General features: G+C 42.3%; 1 protein-coding gene across 1 annotated transcript in view; it reads left to right on the top strand.

Moving 5' to 3' along the window:
• Positions 1-1,160: 1,160 nt before the first annotated feature.
• The window catches only part of EGLN2 (egl-9 family hypoxia inducible factor 2), a 31,026-nt gene continuing 7,041 nt past the window's right edge, over positions 1,161-25,145 (top strand). Inside the window, exons 1-3 of the mRNA XM_075836117.1 lie at positions 1,161-1,584; positions 1,776-2,951; positions 24,680-24,799. Of these exons, the coding sequence (XP_075692232.1) occupies positions 1,968-2,951; positions 24,680-24,799 (1,104 nt within the window). The 5' untranslated portion in view covers positions 1,161-1,584; positions 1,776-1,967. The remainder of the gene's footprint in view (positions 1,585-1,775; positions 2,952-24,679; positions 24,800-25,145) is intronic.

Raw genomic sequence — 25,145 nt, forward strand, 5'->3', positions numbered from 1 at the left:
GACTCTATTCATGGGTTCCGCCGGAGTTTTCCATCAGGGGAACCCATGAACGGAATCCGTACTGAAACAAACGGAAATCAAAGGGCCATTACACTAATAACCTCCCCGCCACCCACGTCTGAAGCCCTAATCCCAACACAATTGTCCTAATGAGTCCCAGCTACACATTGCAGTAGTTCCAATTTTTTAAGGTTCTTTGTGTTATTTAAAAAAATAGTCTGACCTTCGTCTTTTTTGTTGCTTTTTTCCCCACAAATGAAAAGCCCAACAAATGTAAAAAAGCGTACAAATACTATGTGTGTTAGGGTATGTTCACACGCAGTAGCAAAATACGTCTGAAATTACAGAGCTGTTTTCGCCTGAAAACACCTCCTGATTTTCAGACGTTTTTTAACAACTCGCGCTTTTCGCTGCATATTTTACAGACGTTATTGGAGCTGTTTTTCGATGGAGTCAATGAAAAACGGCCCCAAAAACGTTCCCAGAAGTGACATGCACTTCTCTGACGCGGGCGTCCTTTTACGCACCGTCTTTTGACAGCGACGCGTAAAATTACACCTCGTGGGAACAGAACATCGTAAAACCCATTGTAAGCAATGGGCAGATGTGTGTAGGCGTAATGCAGCCGTTTTTTCAGGCGTAATTCGAGGCGTAAAACGCCCGAATTACGTCTGAAAACAGTGCGTGTGAACATACCCTAAAACTTTTTAAAAATAAATTCCTATCTGTGGAGTAAAAAAAAGATGCAAAATAAAATCAAAAAGTTTAAAATTCTGGTCGTTAAGTCCAAAACTACATGCAGTATTAAGAAATTAATAGTACAACATCTACAACAACAACAATAATAATACTAATAATAATACTAATAATAATAATAAAAAAAACAAAACAACAACACTAATAATAATTATAATAATAATAATAATAATAATAAAAAAACAACACTAATAATAATTAAAATAGTAACAATAATAATAATAATAATACTACATATAATAATAATAAAAACAACAACAACACTAGTAATAACTATAATAATAATAATAATAATAATAGTAGAAGAGATGTAGAAGAAATGTACTACTGCGCTTCTCCCTCTAGCGGCCACTATGAGACGCTGCAGCTGTCCCACGTCACATGATCGTGGTGCACGTGTATATGACACAAAGCCTTATGGAGGGGGAGACTTGGTCCAGAAGGAGGGGGCAGCTGACTAGTGTTAGATAAGCAGCAGATACCTGTCTGCCTGGCTTCTCCAGCAGGGAATGTCTGCTCCTCTGAACATGCACATAACCAGAACAGGGGATTATTCTGGAAAGCCCTGCAGCATTGTACAGCCCTGCATTGAGATTAACTATTGACATTGCAGCCTATGCAGCAGCCTGGGGAGAGGGGGCAGGAACAGGGGGCAGACCTCCATAATCTGCATCACTGCTCTGTCTTGTTCTGGGGGTATCAGAGCATCCAAGATCTGCCTACTTGGAAACCTTCCTCCCTGTCTGGTGGTCTCCTCCAGCTCAGACACCAGCCTGCGCTGCAGGGTCTGAGCTGGGTGCATTGAGGGGGATCTGGGGTCCTGTCTGGGTAAGTATCTTGTTTTATGTCTAGTGTAGTTTTAGTTTGCTGTTATCTTCAGTTTTTTGGATGAAGTGTATGTTGAAGGCTATGTCTGCTATAGAACATCATGTAACTTGGCAGAGGTTGCGGCTGATGCTGCAGTCTATGGTGAGGGTGGGGGAGTCGTTGCTTACTCATAACTCTTCTCTCTTCTTTAGGACAAAGTTGTGTGTCGATTGCATCCAGCCTGCGCTGCTGTCAGAAGAGTGCAAAGGGGAGAGTCAGCGGGCGAAGCTCTACTGTAGAATGAGTGCCCTACCTCTGCTGACTGGTGCTGTGACCTGCAGTAGGAGCTGAATGATGATGGAGCTAGGACGTGTGCTACGTGCAAGGGACATGCTGACACTGACATGGATAGAGTGCATCAGCTGGGAAAGTCCATAAAGAGTGAAGCAAAGCCATCAAACCAGGAACCGGGTCAGTCCAGAGTGCTATCTGCTCTACAAGGTGTCAGGATGGGGGTACAAGGATTTCCACAACTCCCGGTAACCGCATCCCACCCCCCGCCAGATGCCCACTCTACTGTCAACTTATTGAACGCAGGTAACAGGTGCCATTATCAGCCACGGCAAGAGGATTCCAATGCAGATGATTTGTCCGCTGAAGCAGAACAAGACCCCCTCCTTTTGACCTGCTCTGTTGCGCCCGTTAGGCCACGTGGATTAGGTAATGTGGAGATGCCAATGCTAAGGACTGGGGCAATAGTCAACCGGGAAATGGCTGGTTCCTTTTCCAGAGAAGTTGCAGGTGGAAGCTCTTGCCAAGATGGGTTGGTGACCATCAATTGTCGAAGAGATGGATTGCCTATTAAAAGAAAATGGACTGGTAATGGTTTAGCGGAGAATGGGGTTATGGCATCAGACAGTGGACCTTCTGTATTCTCTCCTATGGAGGGCAAGAGATGGAAATCTGAGGTACATCCCGATGCCCAGGCTCAGCAAGACCATACCTGCAGAAGAGAGGCTCATCATAGCACCATGTCTGCAATGGACAACAGTATGGTAATATCTGCCCAAAAAATGGCCTTTGACTACATCGTCCCTTGTATGATGTACTATGGTATTTGTGTCAAAGACAATTTTTTAGGTGAATCTTTGGGTTCCCGTGTCCTGGATGAGGTGGAGTTACTAAACCACAGTGGAAAGTTTAGAGATGGACAACTTGTTAGCCAGAGAACCATACCCTCCAAAAATATTCGGGGAGATCAGATAGCCTGGGTTGAAGGAAAGGAGCCTGGCTGTGAGAACATAGAGACCCTCATGTCCAGGATAGATGAGGTCATCATGCACTGCAGCGGGAAACTCGGCAGCTATATCATCAATGGCAGAACCAAGGTGAGTGACCACACGTAGATATGTATCCAAAAATACAAAATAATATTGAAACCCCCCAAAAAAATATATATTATAATTCTATGTTGAAGACTTCATATTGGCTTCTGAAGAGCATTCAGCCTTCGATGAGGGGAGGGTGGGCCTCATAGTTTTTTTGCTGTGTCACGCAGGGTAGCGATGATCAGACAGATCATAGAGGTTGTTTGTTCATCTTCTGTAAACGCAATGTCCACTGGGGCATAGGGCCATTTGGTCAGTGTCATTATAAAGTAGAGCAAAGCTTACTGGCTGAGGTGTCGCGTATCAGAGTCCGCATGACTACTGTAAATATATATATATGAGGACCTCCTATTCTAACCGTCTCCTCTTTGTGTCTCAAAAACATTCAATGTATGATGGCTATGTCTGCTCGTTGTATTGTCGAGAAATGTTTGTCACATACACGTAGTGCCTATTCTCTTCTCCAGACCCTTTGTGTTCTAGTATTCAGCCACAGACTGACTGAGACCTTTCATAATCCCTACCAAATATACCGTATCAAGGGTTAACAGAACCTTCCGAGGGTGATGTTTGTCCAAGGTTTACCTAGAAGAGTCCTGCCTTATGCCAATGTGTAGTTTTGCATTAAAAGGGTTGTACGGGATTATAAAAACATGGCTACTTCTAGGAACAGCGCCACACCTGTGCATGGGTTGTGTCTGGTATTGCTGCTCTGCTCTATTAAAGTGAATGTAATACCACGCACAACCTAGGTTTAGGTGTGGCACTTTTTTTGGAAGAAAGCAGCCATGTTTTTAGAATCCTGAAGTCTTGATGCTAGAATCCTTGTTTTGCAGACATATAGACTTCTTATATTCAGGCAGCGGTCTGTCTTTTGTGGAACTATAAGTCTCAACCTGCCCTGGTTATCATTTCTGGTCTTTTACAACTGGCTGAAATCAACAGGTTCACATCTGCATTAGTGTTTTCGGTTGTTCTGCTCCCTTATGAACAGAACAATGAAAAACCGTAAGTATTGGATGCGTCTTATGATGGTCACCCACGATGCATGATGGAACCCATTGACTTTAATGTGTTTCGTTGGGTGTCTGCCATGGTGTATGTTACCTTACCGAAAAATGTAGCACATTCTGCGTTTATTTTTTATTTTTTCCCCCCAGTATTTTGGACCGGATCTGCAACGGAGGCTCCTAATGATAATAATGGAGCCTCCGACGCAGGTGTGAACAGAGCTTAAAGGGTAACGGAACGTTCAACAAACTTCAGGCATGTCATAGTGACATGTCAGAAGTTTTGATTGGTGGCGGTCTTAGCACCCCACCAATGGCTAAAACGAATATATATATATATATATATATATATAATTCCTTTATCACAGGATCACAATCAAAAAACTGAGCTAAGTTGTAAGGTGCAAATATATATTCAAAAATGTAAAACCTTTCTAGAAATTATGATACTATTAGTTATGTCACAATGAAATATATGTTCTTAGTTATATCCGACTCTGGGAAAGCTGTGTGACAACCAACATGACTATCATTACAGCTTTCATGGATATGGTCACCCAGCTTTTCTAAGGAATGGTTCATTGTATGATTAGGGCGATGTCATTCGACAGTCTATAGAAGCTGTAATGTTTGTCACCCGGCTTTTCCAACAACAGAGCTAAGGAATGGAGACATTGTTCAATAATTTAGAGGACACCTAATTATGACACCTCTAGTTATTATACAATAGATGTTCTTAGTTATATCTGCGTCTGGGAAAGCTGGGTGACAACAAATAAGGACGCCATTACAACTTTCATAGAGGAATCATTGTATGATCGGCCAGATTTGTTATTGAGCAGTCTGTAGCTTGTCACCCAACCTCCCCAGAGACAGATATGGCTACAGGTGCCTAATAAACTGTTGCTCAAAAGCTTGTTTGGCTGACCGCCATGTTCCCCGATTCCCCCCATACACGTGCGGGTTCCGCTCAGCCGAGCATGCGTCTACATTGGGTAAGGGGGTATGAGCGGGTGCCAGTCTCCTCCTGCGGCTGCTTATCTCCTGTGCAAACAAAGGATCGGACATGTTGAAATCCAACATGCTATTTCCCCCGACACTTGCCATCTTGGGAGAGTCGGGGCACCCCCATACATATTAGATAGTCGGCGGATCTCGTTGAAATTGGCAGGTGTGGCCTCCTGTCCTCTGTGTAAGAAATTGGGTTACTTTTTGTGTATATTTTTTTTTAAGTGGAAATTTTCTTTAACGATATTTGATGTTTGCAATTTCTGTGTTTGTGCAATTGACTGATTAGAGGTTTGGGGGGGGGGGGGGGAATAGCTATTTAAACGGATACACACCACCAAAACATTGAAACATGCACTTAAATTTCTCATGTGGTGGAACCGGATTTTCGGGATCTTAGGTAGCTGCAGTGACCCCTCAGACTGGATCTCTATTTAGAGGGATGATCTACAAGGTGATACGGAATGTGTTAAATTGTCACTTTTAGGCTGGATTCATACGAGCATGTTCGGTCCGTAAAGGACGGAACGTATTTCGGCCGCAAGTCCCGAACCGAACACCGTGCAGGGAGCCGGGCTCCTGGCATCATAGTTATGTACGACGCTAGGAGTCCCTGCCTCTCCGTGGAACTACTGTCCCGTACAGTAATCATGTTTTCAGTACGGGACAGTAGTTCCACGGAGAGGCAGGGACTCCTAGCGTCGTACATAACTATGATGCTAGGAGCCCGGCTCCCTGCAGTGTGAATCCAGCCTTAGCCGTAAACATTGCGGATGTTTTTTCTGTGCAGAAATTTTGCTGCGTTTTCGCAACAACAACAATTGACATGCTGCGGAATTAAATTCCGCTTAGAATGTCAAATTCCAACTTTTTCTGCGGGTTCTATACGCAACGTGGCGATTGAGATTTACAGAGATCTCATCCAGTTTGCTTCTACTATAATATCTGTGCGAAATTTCCGCACAGAAACTCCGGTTGGAAATTTCGCAGTGTCTACACTACATGAGAACATGCCCTTAAAGGGATCCTGTCACCAGCATTTTAGCTATAAACCCAGCAATACCTGGTGAAAGTGGGTGAAAAATCATTGTCATCTAAGCTATAAATATGTTCTAAGTAAGCTCTGTACCTTTACTATTCCGTTTTTCAGTTGTCCCACGCCGTATGCAAATGAGCAGAAAAGAGTCAAATCTTCATCTGAAAAGAGTCAGATTTTCATTCCTCCAGCGTCTCAGAGTGGACTCCACCTCCTTCTTTTTGATTGATAGCTCCTTAGCCAGTCAGGGCCGGACAGGTGGTGGCAGTGGGCGTGGTTAAGAAGCTGCATCCCAGAGGGAAAAATAATTACCATAAAAGGCGGGAAAAGTTTAAACGACTATATTTACTGACAGAGGAGGGCTTCAGGAAAGAAGAGAACAGGAACGAACTCTGGACAGCTGCGGCCATTGAGGGGTCAGGCGAGTTTGACAGGTAAGATGTTGATGACAGGATCCCTTTAAGGGCTCCACAGTAAAAGGGAAAGGTCTTGTGGGTTTTATTATAATTAGCGGGAAACATTGAAACCTGTAATTGCTAATCTCGCTAAGGGGTCAGTCACGTGGCAGATTTTTCTGCGACTAAAAACCAGTTCCATTCATCTGGACGGGTTGTTTCTGCAGCAATCGCATGGATCTCTGCAAGTTCCATTCAGTATAGAACTGATTTTTAGTCGCGGAAATTTCTGCAACAAAATCTGCCGTGTGTGTCTGCGCCCTAACAGAGCGTAGTGCGAGGAAAAAGTGGAGGAGTTCTCCATAGCAACCAATCAGGCCTCTGCTGTCATCTTCCAATCTGATTCAGAAAAATGAGTTGTAATCTGATTGGTTGCTACGGGCAACTTCCACATTTTTATTCACATTAGTTTTTTAAATTGCCCCATTTTTTCGTTCAGCCATTTCTTAAAAGGATTATTTCAGGATATATTTTAGAGGCATATTGTTAGGATATGCCACTAATATCCGATTGGTGGGGCACCGACCACTGTGACCCTGCTGATGGCTAGAACAAACATTGGTGCTAGGAATTTAATGTGCCACTTAAGGACCCTTTACATCATTTTGCCAATGATAGGGCAATTCCCGATTAAGTGTAAACAGGGCAACGATCAGCCGGTCAACGAGCAAACACTGGTTTATTGGGTGATCTGCTAATTTCTGCGGCCAATAAAATGGTCGCTAGTCGGCAGCACATCTGCCAACATGATGGAAATGTATGGGGATTAACGATCGCTCGTCCCCATACATCACCAATCTGCTCGCGTTGATTGGTGTTCATTTTCATGGCCCTCTCCTGTCGGCTTTGCTTGGCTTTCTTTTGAAGGCTGCATGTTGAATCCATTAGGGTATGTTCACACGGCTTATTTTCAGCTATTTTTTTGGGCTGTAAATGCCCCGATAAATGGCTGAAAAAAACTGCAGCTGAACACCTCTGGACGTCTGCTCATTGATTTCAACGAGAAAAGCGGAGTTTCTATCCAACGGGGCGTTCATTTACGTGGCCATTTGGAAAAACGGCGCGTAAAAAAACGCCCTTTAAAAAGAAGTGCATGTCACATCTTGAGCCATTTTTGGAGCCGTTTTTCTTTGTCTCAATAGAAAAACAGCTCCAAAATCGGCCGTAAAAAACGTATCAAAATACGCTTCATGCTTTAAAAACGGCTGAAAATCAGAGGCTGTTTTCCCTTGAAACCAGCGCCGTATTTTACAGCCGTTTTTAGTCTAGCGTGTGAACATACCCTTATAGTCAATAGCTGACCATGTGGCTCAAGGAAAAACCGAGCAAACACGAGATGAGGTGGCACGACACTTTCCTAGCACCACCGCCACTTTGTTCTAGTGATCAATAGGGATCACATCAGTCAGACCCCCGCTGATTGGACAATGGTGGCATATCCTAGTGATATGCCACCAATGTCTATCCTGAGACCACCCCCTTAATTATATCTGTTTCTGAGAGAGCTGGGTGACAGACAGTATTTCCAAAATAAAATTCCAGCTTTCCAAGTGTCCTGAATGGCAAGCATACCAAGTAATGCTGGAATGCATCTCCAATATCACTGCATCCGACTTTGGATAAGTTGGGAAGTTTAGTAGCTGCCAGTGATTGTCACTCAGCTTTCTCATAAAGAGGTATAAAAAATCCTGAACAACTAAGGCTTCGTTCACATTTGCGTCGGGACTCCATGGGTTCCATCGGACCTTTTCGTCAGGGGAACCCATGTACGGAATCCAAACGGAAACTGTAGGTTTCCGTTTTTATCACTATTGATTTCAATGATGACAGATCCGGTGCAAATGGTTTCCGTTTGTCACCGTTATGCAAGGGTTCCGTTGTGTTGATGGAATGAATAGCGCCGTCGACTACGGTATTGATTTAGTCAAAACAACGGAACCCTTACTTAACGGTGACAAACGGAAAACATTTGCACCAGATTCGTCACCATTGAAATCAATGGAAATGGAAACCTATGGTTTCCGTTTGTTTCAATTTGGATTCCATTTATTGGTTCCCCTGACGGAAAAGTCAGACGGAACTCCTGAACGGAATCCTGACGCAGATGTGAATGAACAGAAGAAGACAACTCAAGGACCAGTGTTTATTTTAATGGGGAAATAGAATGTAAGCTTTTTCTGGGGTCCGAACATTAAGGCTGTGTTCACACTGAGTTTTTTGCAGGAGGAAAATTCCTCCTGCAAAAACTGCTCGACGTTTTTTGCACAGTGGTTTGACAAAAAATCGTCAAAACACTCGTCGAGGTGTTTTTTTTTTTACCATTTCTGACTGATTGAAATGGGGTTTTGTAGGCGGAAACCGCCTCAAGATGGGTCATGTCGCTTCTTTATACCGCGACGCGTTTTTTTTACTCGCGGTAAAAAAACTCGTCCAACTCCCATTGAAATCAATGGGAGCCATTTTTGGGCGGTTTTTGACGAGTTTTGCGGAGCGGTTTCCGCGCCAAAAAACTAGTAAAAAAACTCAGTGTGAACAGGACCTTACTACAACAAAACACACAAGGATTTTGGTTGTGTAATATGAGTAGTCTTCTCGGAAGAAGACATTAAAAAATGAAAGCTAATTTGCAGGGATGCGCAGATTGTTATAATGGATGCGTTTCTCCAGAAAAACATAATGTTCGTTCGGCCTACATTAATCTACCTGGAGGCCTGAGATAAGCTTTGGGCTGGTTAATGATTACTAGTCAGCGCCAGATACTGAGTCATGAGTGACGCTCCAGAGTACAGGATTAACCCGTACTGACCCAGGATAATGTACAGTCTGTACAAATGTCAACCTGGGAGAACTGCTTACACGGTGATGCTTTAATAGAAGGAGAATGGCTAGTGGCACAGTACAGCACTATCCAAATACCAACATGCAAAGCCTGGTACCAACATACTGTGGATCCATAATTGCCATACTGTACTCACATTATACCTCCAGGTAAAGATGAAACAAGTGCCATACAGTTCTCAGATAATACTGCCCTACAGTGCTCAGATAATACCGCCATACAGTGCTCAGATAATACCGCCATACAGTGCTCAGATAATACCGCCCTACAGTGCTCAGATAATACCGCCCTACAGTGCTCAGATAATACCGCCCTACAGTGCTCAGATAATACCGCCCTACAGTGCTCAGATAATACCGCCCTACAGTGCTCAGATAATACCGCCCTACAGTGCTCAGATAATACCGCCATACAGTGCTCAGATAATACCGCCCTACAGTGCTCAGATAATACCGCCCTACAGTGCTCAGATAATACCGCCCTACAGTGCTCAGATAATACCGCCCTACAGTGCTATAATACCGCCATACAGTGCTCAGATAATACTGCCCTACAGTGCTATAATACCGCCATACAGTGCTCAGATAATACCGCCCTACAGTGCTATAATACCGCCATACAGTGCTCAGATAATACCGCCCTACAGTGCTATAATACCGCCATACAGTGCTCAGATAATACTGCCCTACAGTGCTATAATACCGCCATACAGTGCTCAGATAATACCGCCCTACAGTGCTATAATACCGCCATACAGTGCTCAGATAATACCGCCCTGCAGTGCATAAATAATACATAGAGCAAATAAATAATGCTTCCATATAGAGTATTCATGTTCCTTCGTCTATGTAGCCGCAGGCAAAATGTAGTGATCTAAATTTTTGTATTTCTACAGGACTTGGGTAAGCGTAGACCTGTTATAGCACATTAGTAGTTTTACTGGACTTTTCGAGTATATATCTGTTTATCTGTACCGAACATGGCTAGGTGTATACCTGTCATGGTATAATTGTATCTCTACAGCACTAGACTAGCTGTATGCCTGTCCTGGTATGGTTGTATCTTTACACTAGGTGTGTATACCTATCATGGTATGGTTGTGTCTTTACACTAGGTGTGTATACCTATCATGGTATGGTTGTGTTTCTATAGGATTTGGTTAGCTGTATACCTGTCATGGTATGGTTGTACCTCCTATAGGACTTAAGGCCCTTTTGCGCGGGCCAATGATTGGGCAGTGAGATGTGCTGCCGACATAATGGATATATATGGGTACAAACGATCGTTACTACGATCGCTCATCCACATACATTACTGATCATCGCCTTCTGAACAGAGCAAATGAGCGCTGATCAATGAGCTGTCTCGTTGATCGGCGCTAATTTTTACGGCCGATATTGGCCGATGTAAAACGACCCTTAGCTAGCTGTATACCTGTCATAATATGGTCATATCTTTATGCTAGTTGTGTATACCTGTCATGGTATGGTTGCACCGCTATAGGACTTAAGGCCCTTTTACACAGGCCAATGTTCGGGCAAACGAGCGTTCATATGAACGCTCGTTCCCAATCACTGCCCTGCGTAAACAGGGCAATGATCAGCTGATGAATAAGCAAACGCTCATTCATCGGCTGATTGTAGCGTTTATGCAGCACTAAATATTCTCATTGCCAGCAGCACATTTCCCCAAGTAAACAAAGAGATGTGCCGCTGTTGTGATGGAAATGCATCATCGCCATACATTACTGATCATGGCTCTCGTTGATCGGCGCTCTTTTTAACGGCCGATATTGGCCGGAGTAAAAGGACGCTTAGCTAGCAGTATACCTGTCTTGTTATGGTTGTGTCTCTACACTACTTAGCTAGCTGTATAGCTGTCGTGGTATGGTTGTGTCTCTACACTACTTGGCTAGGTGTATACCTGTCTTGTTATGGTTGTGTCTCTACACTACTTAGCTAGCTGTATAGCTGTCGTGGTATGGTTGTGTCTCTACACTACTTGGCTAGGTGTATACCTGTCGTGGTATGGTTGTGTCTCTACACTACTTGGCTAGGTGTATACCTGTCGTGGTATGGTTGTGTCTCTACACTACTTGGCTAGGTGTATACCTGTCGTGGTATGGTTCTATCTCTACACTACTTGGCTAGGTGTATACCTGTCGTGGTATGGTTGTGTCTCTACACTACTTGGCTAGGTGTATACCTGTCGTGGTATGGTTGTGTCTCTACACTACTTGGCTAGGTGTATACCTGTCGTGGTATGGTTGTGTCTCTACACTACTTGGCTAGGTGTATACCTGTCGTGGTATGGTTGTGTCTCTACACTACTTGGCTAGGTGTATACCTGTCGTGGTATGGTTCTATCTCTACACTACTTGGCTAGGTGTATACCTGTCGTGGTATGGTTGTGTCTCTACATGACTTGGCTAGCTTTATACCTGTCATGGTATGGCATTATCTCAATAGGACCTGGCTAGGTTTACACCAGTCATGGTAGGTTAGTAGTTGCACAGGACTTGAGTATCTGTATAAAAATCACAGAAGTGAGAAAGTTTGTCGCTCTCACAACCACTTAATGGTTACAAAGTATGGGAGCATGGCCCGCAAAAAACGAAAAGTAGGACATGCTCCATATTTCCTGGCACGGTTCTACGGTACAGACACCCTTCCATAGCTATACGGAAAGGTGTCCACGGCTAGTAGAACCGGATGGGTCCGTAATTGTGGAGTTTTTTTTACGGTCGTGTGCATGGGGCCTAATACGGCTATATTGACGGAAAAATAAAAAAGTAACGGCTTTTGGAAGGTGGGGAGGAGAAAACAAAAGGGAAAATCTGAAAAACTACTTTGGCTGGAAGGGGTTAAAATATACTGTGCACTACGGTCTTGCTCAGACCTTGGCGCGGTGTTAAGAGCTGCCCGGCCTACCTCCCTCCCTAATTTCAACATTGTGATGTCACGGCTATTTATTAAAAAGGGGGTTAGTTGTCCATAATAATGAGTGGACATTTGGGGACTGGTTGGCTTCAGCTTATGACAAAACCAAGTTTATGTAGTTATCTTTATAGCAAATCAAATTGGTTATGTTATACCTTTTATTAAAGGCCTTGGCTAGATACCACCAAGATCTTTGTCATGTCTCAATTTTATATGGGTTGTTTTCATGGTTTCAGGATATGTATGTTGTGTAATCCCAGGGTGTAGCAGTATCCTGACTGTTGTACACATCGGGCTATAGTTGTATCAGGGTTGTTGTACATATCTCATGGTGTAGTAGTAGTTGTTGTTTCTGAGCCTTTGTAACACATCATGGTGTAGTAGTATTTGAGCTGTTGTGCACATATCGAGGTGCAGAAGTATCTAGATCGTATACATGTGTAGAACCCAGATACTACTACACCATGTTATATAATGGTGTAGTAGTATCTAGGTGGTTGTTCACATATAATGGTGTTATAGTATCTTGGTGGTGTAACAGTATCTGGGCTGTTGTACACATATTGTGGTGTAGTAGTATCTGGGCTGTTGTACACATATGGTTGAGTAGTAGTATATGGGCTGTTGTACACATATTGTGGTGTAGTAGTATATGGGCTGTTGTACACATATTGTGGTGTAGTAGTATATGGGCTGTTGTACACATATTGTGGTGTAGTAGTATCTGGGCTGTTGTACACATATTGTGGTGTAGTAGTATCTGGGATGTTGTACACATATTGTGGTGTAGTAGTATATTGGCTGTTGTACACATATTGTGGTGTAGTAGTATATGGGCTGTTGTACACATATGGTTGAGTAGTAGTATCTGGGCTGTTGTACACATATTGTGGTGTAGTAGTATCTGGGCTGTTGTACACATATTGTGGTGTAGTAGTATCTGGGCTGTTGTACACATATTGTGGTCGTAGTAGTATATGGGCTGTTGTACACATATTGTGGTGTAGTAGTATCTGGGCTGTTGTACACATATTGTGGTCGTAGTAGTATATGGGCTGTTGTACACATATTGTGGTGTAGTAGTATCTGGGCTGTTGTACACATATTGTGGTGTAGTAGTATATGGGCTGTTGTACACATATTGTGGTCGTAGTAGTATATGGGCTGTTGTACACATATTGTGGTGTAGTAGTATCTGGGCTGTTGTACACATATTGTGGTGTAGTAGTATATGGGCTGTTGTACACATTGTGGTGTAGTAGTATATGGGCTGTTGTACACATATTGTGGTGTAGTAGTATATGGGCTGTTGTACACATATTGTGGTGTAGTAGTATGTGTGAATAAATGTTTTTCCATCTCAATGTCTTTTTTTTGGGTTGTGTAATTGACTCATGGGGTAATTCACCGGCAAAAGACCAGTTTGCATATTTCACATTCTAATATGGGCTGTTGTGCACCACGCTTCGCATGATTACATAGTGCCTTAAAGTAGTAGTAGTTGTAGTAGTAACAATAGTAGTAGTAACAATAGTAGTAGTAACAATAGTAGTAGTAGTAGTAACACTAGTAGTAGTAGTAGTAGTAACAATAGTAGTAGTAGTAACAATAGTAGTAGTAACAATAGTAGTAGTAATAATAGTAGTAGTAGTAGTAACAATAGTAGTAGTAGTAACAATAGTAGTAGTAACAATAGTAGTAGTAGTAACAATAGTAGTATAGTAACAATAGTAGTAGTGACAATAGTAGTAGTAGTAACAATAGTAGTAGTAACAATAGTAGTAGTAGTAGTAGTAACAATAGTAGTATAGTAACAATAGTAGTAGTAGTAGTAACAATAGTAGTATAGTAACAATAGTAGTAGTAGTAGTAGTAGTAACAATAGTAGTATAGTAACAATAGTAGTATAGTAACAATAGTAGTAGTAGTAACAATAGTAGTAGTAGTAACAATAGTAGTAGTAGTAGTAGTAACAATAGTAGTATAGTAACAATAGTAGTAGTGACAATAGTAGTATTGTATAGAGGTAACAACTTTCTGGGGCTATATTATAGTGAGTGTTCTCACTCCAGGATTTTTGGAACTTTCATACACCGTGGACAGGGACAATACATGTGCTGCCCTCTCTTTACTGAGAATGAGAGCAGAAAAAACCCTCACGACTGATGGGAGGACTTGGACCCCACTGAACTTGTTGATGACCTCTTACGATGTTGTAATGTGATGGGCACAACAGTTCTGTCCACATGGTCAGAAGTGGCAATGCGGCTGCCAATAGCTGCACTTCCGCTGATCTCAGCAGTTTAACCCGTTGTACACCGTTATGAGAACAAAGGGTTAGGGGTCTGTGTAGGAGTCACATGGAATCCCTTCCTTTGAGGGACTCCAGGACTGTCTGCTTATATTGCAAATTTAACAATTAAAGGAGGTCATAAAAAGCAAAATCAATGTTTTATTTTAACAATAAAAAGATTATTAAACATACACCACAGGATGCCAAATCCAGGCATTTGTAACATCTTATATAAAAATTTTTTTTTTATCCCATTATTTATAATTGTTACACAGCATAAAGAATATATACAAAACCAAAACTTTTTGGGAAAAAAAGTTTTTTTCCTACGTTTTCCTCATAATCTGAATAAAACACTTTTTCCACAAAGAGCCCCTTATACTCTATACTGGTGTCCCCAAGGTCAAAATTGTCTGGGTCCTTTAGGGCACTTTTCACATTAACTAGAATGAAGACTATTGGAAATTTCTCGCCCTTGTCAGACGTCCACCATTATTTTGGTACAAAAACTCTGACTGCCCAGCGATACATCCCTTGTATTATTGTCAAATCCATTATCATTATTACTAAACCATTATGAATAATTCTGACTAATAATAATACTACACACTATGAATAACAACTCTTCACGTCTCATCACAGACACCTCTTTCATTTTGGAGCCATATTGGAACAGATGATTTGCCAGGGAAAGCCACGGTCAGCCAGACATCTCCTCGCCATACGGCCATGTAATATATGGACAGCTGGAGTCCACCAGAACTCTAGAGGGAAGTCTCAAGTGAGGGACCCCTTCTCTATGATGTCCATATATGGTTTTTTGTTTTTTAAATTCTCAGTCATTGGTGCAACTTTCAAAATACTTTTCATTAAAAATTATTTTTACTTTTTGAGATACAGCTGCTTTGTATTCTGCATTCAGTGCAGCTATACGTGCTCTAAGACCTGAATCCGTCAGGTCCGCGGGACTGACGGGTTCAGTGACAGCGGGTCCTGGGTGTCTCTGACACGCACAATCCACCTGTAATCGAACTCATCTAAGTTATGCACTTGGATGTGATCGATAGCAGCTCGATCCTGTGCGTCAGAGACACTCAGGACCCGCTGTCACTGAACAGGTCAGTCCCGCGGACCTGACGGATTCAGGTCTTAGCGTATGTATAGCTGCTCTGTATGCAGAATACAAAACTGCTGTATCTCAAAAAGTAAAAATAATTTTTCATGAAAAGTATTTTGAAAGTTGCACCAATCACTCTGAGAGATTTAAAAAAAGCAAAAAAGATTTCAAAGGTGTACATAGCTTTTAAGCTGGCCATATGAAGTAACTGTTGTCGGGATAAACGGTTGCCAGACCCCACTGGCACCACTAAGCTTTGGGGAAAAAATAGGATAAGACGGGATGAATCCACCCTATCCCATCCTGGTTTTTGCCAATGGTAGAAGTGGAGGGGACAGTCTTCTGTTATACCATTGACATCAGATATTCTGGAATCCTCTGTCAATGGCTAGCAGTAGTTTTGCTTTGGGATTCAAAGAAACATATTTTTCTATTGGTCAGGGAGTTAGTTGGAAAAGGGCTGGAGGTATTAGGGCACGGCCAGATGTGGTGGAGTTTTTCCGCTGCAAATGTTGGTGCAGATTTGGGGCAATTACGCTTCTCCGCAACAGTCAGTGCATGCTGCGGAGGGAAAATTCTGCACCGCAGCCTATGGTCCGCAGTGGAGTTTTCCGCAACGTCTGAACTAACTTGCCTAAAAATGTATTGAAACAACTGTAAAAAACGGCCGCAGGAGAATTCCACTGCGGACTGTCCGCAGCGGAATTACACAGCAATTCCGCCACGTCTGGCCGTGCCCTTAGGGCTTGTCCACACGTAACCGATTTGCTACAGAAAAACTAGCAGACAATCCGCTGCGGAAAATCCGCACCATTTCATGCGTTTTTTTACTGTGGAAAACAGTTCGGATTTTTGCTGCGTCTTTTTTGTGCGTTTTTTTTTTTAAGGGTTGTGTGATGGTGATCTTCTTCTGATGTCATTTCCACCCCTTGTAAGAAATTCTGCAGCGTTTCTACAGCAAATTCCGCAATACACGAGAAACACGCAGGAAATCAGTCCACTTTCCGCAGCAATAATTGACATCCGGCGGAACTAATATTACGCGCTGCTGGTGAATTTCTGGACTGCATTTTTCCGCAGCGTGTGGATGACGTGTTAAATCTCACCCACTTTGCTGCTACTGTATACCGCTGCGTATTTTCCGTCCGAAATTCCGGACGGAAAATATGCACCAATTTCATTTACGTGTGGACAAGCCCTAAGTGTGAGCCTTTTGAATAGTTTCATGGTACGGTAATATCTATACAGGACGGCTCTAGCACTGACTGGCTTCTGAAGTCTTTCTCCAGCGACTATTGGATAAATACAGTAACGAGGTTAAACGCGATTTACTAAATGCCTGTTTTTCAAAAATTCCTTTGAAATTGACCCCCATTTATTGACTTTTTTTTCTTTAACGTCCCTTGTGCACGGGCCAGACCGCTCTGGTTTATTTTTTCGACTTGTCTTGTGAACCGTTACAACCATGTGGGAAAAAAATGAACCGCACCCTCTTTTATTGTCAGGATGTCAAACGTACCACAAAAGCAGGAATTGCAGAGTAAGTAGTAGCAGATTCAATGAAAAATGCGTAGCGCAGCGTATTTTTATACTTGGTTAAGCCTCGTTCACACAATAGAATAAACCCTCCTCTGGATATTTTGTTGAACTTAAGACCATAAAGGATGTTTTTCCTATAGATTAGTGTGACGCGCTATTGTTTCTTACGTAAATTAGTACAAACATTTACCCATAAACATGGTTCCTACATATCCGTATCCCTCTGATGTCATCTGTACCTGTTTTCAGCTAATGGCGATATCCATGGGGTTATGATGTAGAGTGAAGCCCCATGCACGCAATTTACGGACCCATTCATTTCTATGGGCTACGGACACCTTTCCGTATTTTTACGGATGGGTGTCCGTGCCGTAGAAATGATAGAACATGTCCTTTTTTGGCTTTAATTACGGCCATGCTATGCGACACCAGGAAATTACAGATGGATGAAAAATACGGTCGTGTATGGGCCCCATGTACACGACCCTAGATTTCATCCATTCGTAAATACGGACCCGTAGTCCCTTTATAGTCATCCGTAAATCATCCGCATATACGGAACAGTGTCCGTAAATACAGTCCATACTGCATCCGTAATGCATCCATATTTACGGATCCCCAAAGAAAACCCGGAGGAATCTTAGGTAATCTTCTGGCGTCGCATAGCAACACTTTGGTTGCACATCCGTAGCCGTCCGTAAAAGGACATGTTCTATAATCTCTACGGCATAGACACCCATCCATAAAAATATAGAAAGGTGTCCGTAGCCCATAGAAATGACTGGGTCCGTAATTACGGATGAAAAATACCATCGTGTGCATGGGGCCTAAGATTGGGTTTCCAAATCGAGATGATCGCTACAACACGACCTTTTTTTAAATTCAATTTATTGACTAGTAGAGATAATTGTGACGTGTCGACGCCATCTTCACCATAATGAATTTGGCCTTTGTCTGATTTTGTAGGGTAGGATACTACCAGTGATCAAATTGGTGGTCCTCATCCTAACAAAATATCTGTACATGTAAATACATGCTCCGATAATAGTCACAAAGTTTTTTGGGACGTGCTTCGAAGTAGCGGTGACGTGTACATGTAATCCAACCTATTTTTGTTTTTTCCATCCTTTGGTCTTTTCCGTAGTTGTACATGTCAGGCCTTCTGGAAAATATGAATATCACTATATATGGACGGCTTATCTTATTCTTTGGTCTTGTGATTTTAGCTATGTATATTGCTAGGGAGTGGACACAATGACCATCCCGGCAGCGTTCTGAAAGAAATTTCTTGGACGTTTGACAACCGAGGCCTTGCATTTCATTAGCTGGTGCCAACTCTCCTATGTGTGCAGGGAGTTTAGCTCTGGAATCCCAAACACATAGGGCAGAGCAGCCGGAAAACAATTCCAAAAATGCCTAAAATGTGGTTCTGTTCAACCATCACCACAGTACGGTTACCAGTAACCCATTCACTGCTAGTGATGTTTCCATTCATCTCGTAGAAAGAGTAACACAATGTACCAGGAACATTTTTGTAGACTTAAAAACAGGGAATGTTTGAGCCTTTAAATGACCCCCGCTTCTCTCTTTTCCGTACTTCATTGTATTCGGAAACAAAAGATCTCTTGTGAACGAGTCTATACATTGTCCATGTAGTGTCAGGCTGAGCTTGATAGTTTAGCATCAGTCCCTTTTCTACCACGTTGACTATGTATCTCATGGTTTCCCAACCAAGGTTCTCGAAAAACCCTGGGGTTCCTCGGATCTTGGGTAGTCAATTTTGACAAAATGTTTTCAACCTGCCCAAAGATGCTCGGCATGCGAGCAGGCAAAGCAGTCAGCAATTGCAGCCAGAGTAGAGTACCTTACAACAACCTTTTTTGTGGTAGGAATGGAAGTTGGAGTTCCTTGGGTTTGAAAGTGTTTTTTGGCGGGTTCCTCCACAATTATTCCATGGTTGGAAATCACTGATCTAAATGAGATCATATAGGTGAGTTCTTCATTTTACTTCCATACATGGACATCCGTAAGGAGAATCCGTACCTTCCGAGAGCTCCATACATTGTGAAATGTCTCACACCACACCTGGAGATCTCCTTTAGTTCCTGATGGCACAATGGTTTCCCAACCCTTCCTTTTTCTCTGAGAAAGAAGAAGAATTAACTAGTCGCAGATCAAGCTCTGAGTGGTCTGAAGTTCTCTGTACGCTCCACACTTCGGCCCGATCTCATTATGTGGACTAAAAAAAGTTAGGCTGACTGGCCGGAAGGACCAACGAGAGGTTGTCCTTAGTTACTGTACTTTGTGTATCCTGTGTGTATTACGTGGTTCCGCACTTGTACACCTTGTATTAGCATTTTGACTTGTAGATTCAAGATAATAAAAAAAAAATAATGGCTAAATTCCGATTATACTTTCTTTTAAAAATATTTATCGACATTTGTGTTTTTCACGATTTTTATTATTGAATGATCTGAATTTTCTTCCCCTTGAATTTCCGTCTCATTGTTAAAATGAATGCACAATTAAATGGCTGCAGTATGGGAAATTCTTGGATGATTGTTGTTGAATGCTATGATGGCATTGATGATAACTAAAAAATGTCAAGTATGACCGATAGAGGTTGCGAACTTTGGAACAGATTTGGTTATAAGCATTGGTTTGTCATCATAGATACACTGGTACAAGAAGAAATGATCACTCCTATAGGAAGACCTATCTGAACAATGGTCCAAGGCCAGGTTTTGGAGTGATATATTATTATGAAAAGTGTATGTGGCTTGGGGTTCATTTATTTTATGGGAGGACAGTGTATTAGTATGGCTTCCTTCACATCTGCATTGGGGTCCCGTTCTGACATTCCGTTGGGGGTTTCCGTCAGAACGGGAACCTGAACATTGATTTCAATGGTGATGGATCCAGTGCATATGGTTTCTGTTTTGTCTCTGTTGTGCACCGGATCCGTAGTTTTGCCGGAAGCAATAACGTAGTCGACCTCTGGTTTCCGTCTGTGTCAGTTTGTGTCTGTTCAGGGTCCCGTTCTGATGGAAAGCTCCGACGGAACGTCAGAACAGGACCCCAACGCAGATGTGAACGAAGCCTTTGTTTGTATAACCCCCTGAGCCCTCCCTGGCAAATCATGTTGTATATTAAAAATATGTACCCAAATAACCGCAATGTATACACACCAAATAATACCGCCATACACTTGTCAATAACACTGCCATACAGTTCCCAAATAACACTGTCTTACATTTCCCACATAATAGGTGTCATACCTCTGTTAAAGCTCCTGGAAATGTATGAATACATTAACAATTGGGTGTTGGACCGTGTTAGGCCCCATTCATACTACCGTGCCCGTAATCACGGTCTGTGATTATGGGCACGGCTGGCCGCGGACGGCCATCCGCATTTGCGGGCCGTGCGCCCGTTGTAAAGTATGGGAGCACGGTTCGCAAAATAAAAAGATTGGACATGTCCTATTTTTTCGGAAGGTTTCTACGGCACGGACACCTTCCCGTAAATATACGGGAAGGTGTCCGTCAGCCATGGAAATAAATGGGTCCGTTATTACGGATGAAATCTACGTTCGTGTGCATGGGGTCTTAGACTGTGTAGAAACACACCCTATTGACAGGGGAAACGGTAACACCTAGTTGGCAATTTATTCATAAATTTCCAGGAGGAATATCAAAAGAATGGCACAAAACTGAGTTCTATTTTATAGGGGATACAAGTATTTACGAAAACGGGCATGTCAGGAGGTCCTTTTTATAGTCCCCAAATAATAATACCGCTCCGGTATTGAACCGGTCAGGAGAGTATGTGATGTTTATCCGCAGGAGAGGGTCATAGACGACAGCGCAGCATAGATGTGAATGAGACGCTAATATTAGAATTACACATTGAACAATCCATTAGTGGGAACATAGTTTTATACAAAAGCATGACCATATAGATCTATACGTCCTCTCTTCTGTGTTTAGATTATTGTCTCAGCAGGCAAATCTTCATGAATCGCTGGGTCACAGGTTCAAATCCGGGTCTCTGACGTTGGAGTTATCTTTAGCTGCGTAGGTCCTGTGGTTACAGGAAACTTTATATACAGGCAGAACATAATGTGTGGGCCGTACCGTTTTCCATTAACCCCTGGCATGCTTGTTCTCAAGGCCGCACTACTGTTAGCTATTTTTATATTGAATAGCCTTAATCTTGTACTAGCTCGAATTACGTAGACTTTTTTTCTAAGAAATACCCCTTTAGGGCTCGGGCACAAGGGCACGGAGCTTGTAGGACTGTTCATGGAGGCCGTACTGCTCATTAGTAAGAAGCCATACAGCCTGTACAGGCTCCGTTAGGCGTCGTATGTATGGGGATATTGTTACCCTAGAAGCATACGGAGTCCCATGGAACATACCACATTTTTATCTGTCGGATTCTGTACCTTCGTATACCTCTGTATAAAATTGGAGGCATAAAGAGGCGCAATAGAGGTCCTACGTATGTCTGTGGAGGACCTATTACAACTCCATTCAAAACCGAGCCCTAACATGGCCGTGTGAGTGAGCCCTAAGTCTGGAAGACATAATTAGGCTAATGCTGTCATTATGGATAGAAAACTTTGTTATTATAGTAACCAAATGTTTTTTTTGTTTTTTTTGCCTTGGTCTAGAAAGTTCTGGGAAATACTTTCCATTGTCGATAATTCAAACGATTGTTTTGTAGCATGTAAACAGTTAATAATCGTCACTGTCGTTTTAACCATGCTATACCCAGTGCAGGTGGGCATTGTGACTCTTGATCCGAAGGTGGTGGGGGGGGGGGGGGTCTCAGTACTCGGACTTCCAACGATCAAAACTTCTGATATGTCTCTATGACACATCAAAAGTTTTTTTTTTTGAAAGTTCAGTTGGTCTTTAAGGAGCAACACTCTTCTCGAAGATGAGATTAGCGCCCGGGTGGGCATATTCGCTTCTTCTTCACAGTGGTGTTGCTCCTTTAAGAGTAGCCTAGAGGAATGTGGTGGCCCCTGACACCAGGCGATTTATCTTCAGGATATTGTGAGGGTTCCTACAGTGGTGACGCAGGTGGGGCCTGAGTTGGGAAAGTTTAGGGCAATTTATTGTAAAGTAATCCTGAGCATGTAGACTCGGATTCACAGAAATGAGCAGAGGGTCTTCTTATCTTCCAAATGTTCCATAAAATCTGAAAACACAGATCATCTGCTGATGCTTACAGAGTAAAGTTCATTTTATGATTATTACATATCCTATTAGGTGTTATGATCTTTTAACCCCTTCCCGTCGCAGATATAATTGGTGTATTCATTTTCATTTTTTCCTTTTCGCCTTTCAAGAGCAATAACTTTTTTTTATTTTTCTGCCTACATAGCCAACCGTATGAGGGATTTTTTCATTTTTTTTCGTTCTTGCGGTACGAGTTGTAGTTTTTTATGGCTTAATTTAATGTACAATATAATGTACTGAAAAACATTTAGAAGTTGTTTTGTGTGGAATAGAAAAACACCCACAGCTATTCCTCAATCGTTTTCTAGGTTTAGTTTTTATGGCGTTCACTGTGTGGTAAAAATAACATGTGACCTTTATTCTGCGGGTCAATACGAGTACGGAGATACCAAATTTATATAGTTTTTTTCTTTGTTTTACTACTTTTGCAAAATAAAAACCAATTTGTTAAATAAAAATGTCTGGCTCGCCATATTCCGAGACGCATAACTTTTTTTTCTAACCGTTAATGTGGTTGAGTCCTTTTTTTTTTAGCTGTAGTTTTTATTGGTACCATTTTGGGGAACATACGACTTTTTGATCACTATGAATTCCAAGGTGACCAAAAAACAGCAATTCTGGCGTTTTTTTTTCTTTTTTTATACTGCGCTCACTGTGCGGGATAAATATTATGAAATAGTAATAGTGCAGATCGTTACAGACGCCGCGATACCAATGACGTTTTTTTTTATTGTTTACAATATTTTAGGGAATAATGAGAAAAGGTTTTTAACTTTTTTTTTTATATAGTGTTGAAAACTTTATCAATCTTATTTGTACATTTTTGTTTAGTCCCACTAAGGGACTTGAACGCGCCTTCGTTAGATCGCTTGCACAATACACTGCAATACTTAAAGGGTAACTAAATGTTCAACAAACTTCTGACATGTCATAGTGACATGTCAGAAGTTTGGCTTGGTGGCGGTCCAAGCACTGAGACCCTCAGCAATCGCTAAAACGAAGCGGCAGAAGCCCTCGTGTGAGCGCTCAGCCGCTTTGTTTCTGTTCGGCTTTTTTCGGAAATCAATGTAGCGGAGTACGGGCTTAATAGAAAGTCTATGAGTCCGTACTCTGATACATCGGCTTTCCGGAAAAAGCCGAACAGAAACAAAGCTGCTGAGCGCTCACACGAGTTTTAGTGATTGGTGGGGGTTTCAGAGCTTGGACCCCCCACCAATCAAAACTTCTGACATGCCCTAATTGGAGGACCAACATGGCTGACGAGGGGGCCTTCATTAGGCTGCCACGAAAACATGCCAACCAGGAGGTTCAACCAAGTTGTGTGTGTGTGTGTGTGTGTGTGTGTGTGTGTGTGTGTGTGTGTGTATATATATATCTTATTATATGTAAGCAGTTTTATACGAGTCTCTTTACTGAAGAATCCTGATAACTGGATCTTACAAATCTTGAAAGAGATTAGATAGTTGGTGACCACAGGCGGAAGTTCAATAACAATAAAGTTATATAAAGGAACACACAAGGCAAAACTGATAGACTGTGTCATGCCCAGTGGAGGACCTGAGGGGGCGGTGCATGACACATGGATTTAAATAACACCCAAATGAGAATTCCTGTCATGCTCCGCCCCCTCAGGCCCTGCACGGACATAACACAGTGTCTCAGTTTATTAAAGCAGTCACTTGATTTCCACAGCTGTTCATAGGGCTGGGGTTACACATGAAGATTTCGGCCCCAGTTATTTGACCACCACAGATATCCAGACCAAAAAGGAGCTACAGAGCGCTGAAACCCGTTTGGCACTGTTCTGTGATTTATACCATTGATTTAAATGGTCCGTTGCTTTAAGGGTTTGTCCGGTATTAGAAAAAAGTGTTTGCATTTTTTTTAAACAAGTAAATGAGGCTGACCTGCAATACCAGACACAACCCATGAGCAAGCGTGGCGCTGTTACGGGGGAAAAAAGCAGACTTATTTTTTTGGCAGCAGCTTATCTCCCATGGTAAAATCCAACATGACCGATCCTTCTTTCCCCCAACATCGGTTATCGGGGGACAGTTGGATGGACCCACACACGTTAGATCGTTAGCCAATCCTGCATTATCTAATGGGAATGGACTATGATCTGTAATGAGTAAATCTAGGGTACATGTGTGGAAGTAGTCAGTATCTCACCTTGACCCTATTAGTATATGACATGCAATATACAATACTATGTTAGTATTATGTATTTTTATTTCTGGCAGGCAATGGTCGCTTGTTATCCGGGCAATGGGATGGGATATGTTCGACACGTAGATAATCCAAACCGAGATGGACGCTGCTTAACCTGCATTTACTACCTAAATCAAAACTGGGACACAAACGTAAGTTCTCTCAGCAATTTATACACTATTCTATGTACGTCAACCATACCTGAAGTCTTAAACACGGTGAAGGTCCTCCATGCCGACCTGCTCTGGGATATGGGATGGGGGCAGAAGATATATCCGCTTTCCTGACATGTCTGTTGTAGTAAATCCTTGCAGTCCCCTCAAAATAACAATTGTAGAACATCTTGTCGAAGAAATCTGCTTTGTGTCGCTCCTCTGTTATTCCTCCTGGAATTATTATTTTTTTCTTAAATTAAATAGATAACTGGGCACAACCATTACCCTTATCCATAGGGTTTGTCCCTACATGATCTGACACTGTTAGGCTACGTTCACACGT

Source organism: Rhinoderma darwinii, chromosome 8, assembly GCF_050947455.1.
Source record: "Rhinoderma darwinii isolate aRhiDar2 chromosome 8, aRhiDar2.hap1, whole genome shotgun sequence".
Lineage (NCBI taxonomy): Eukaryota > Metazoa > Chordata > Amphibia > Anura > Rhinodermatidae > Rhinoderma > Rhinoderma darwinii.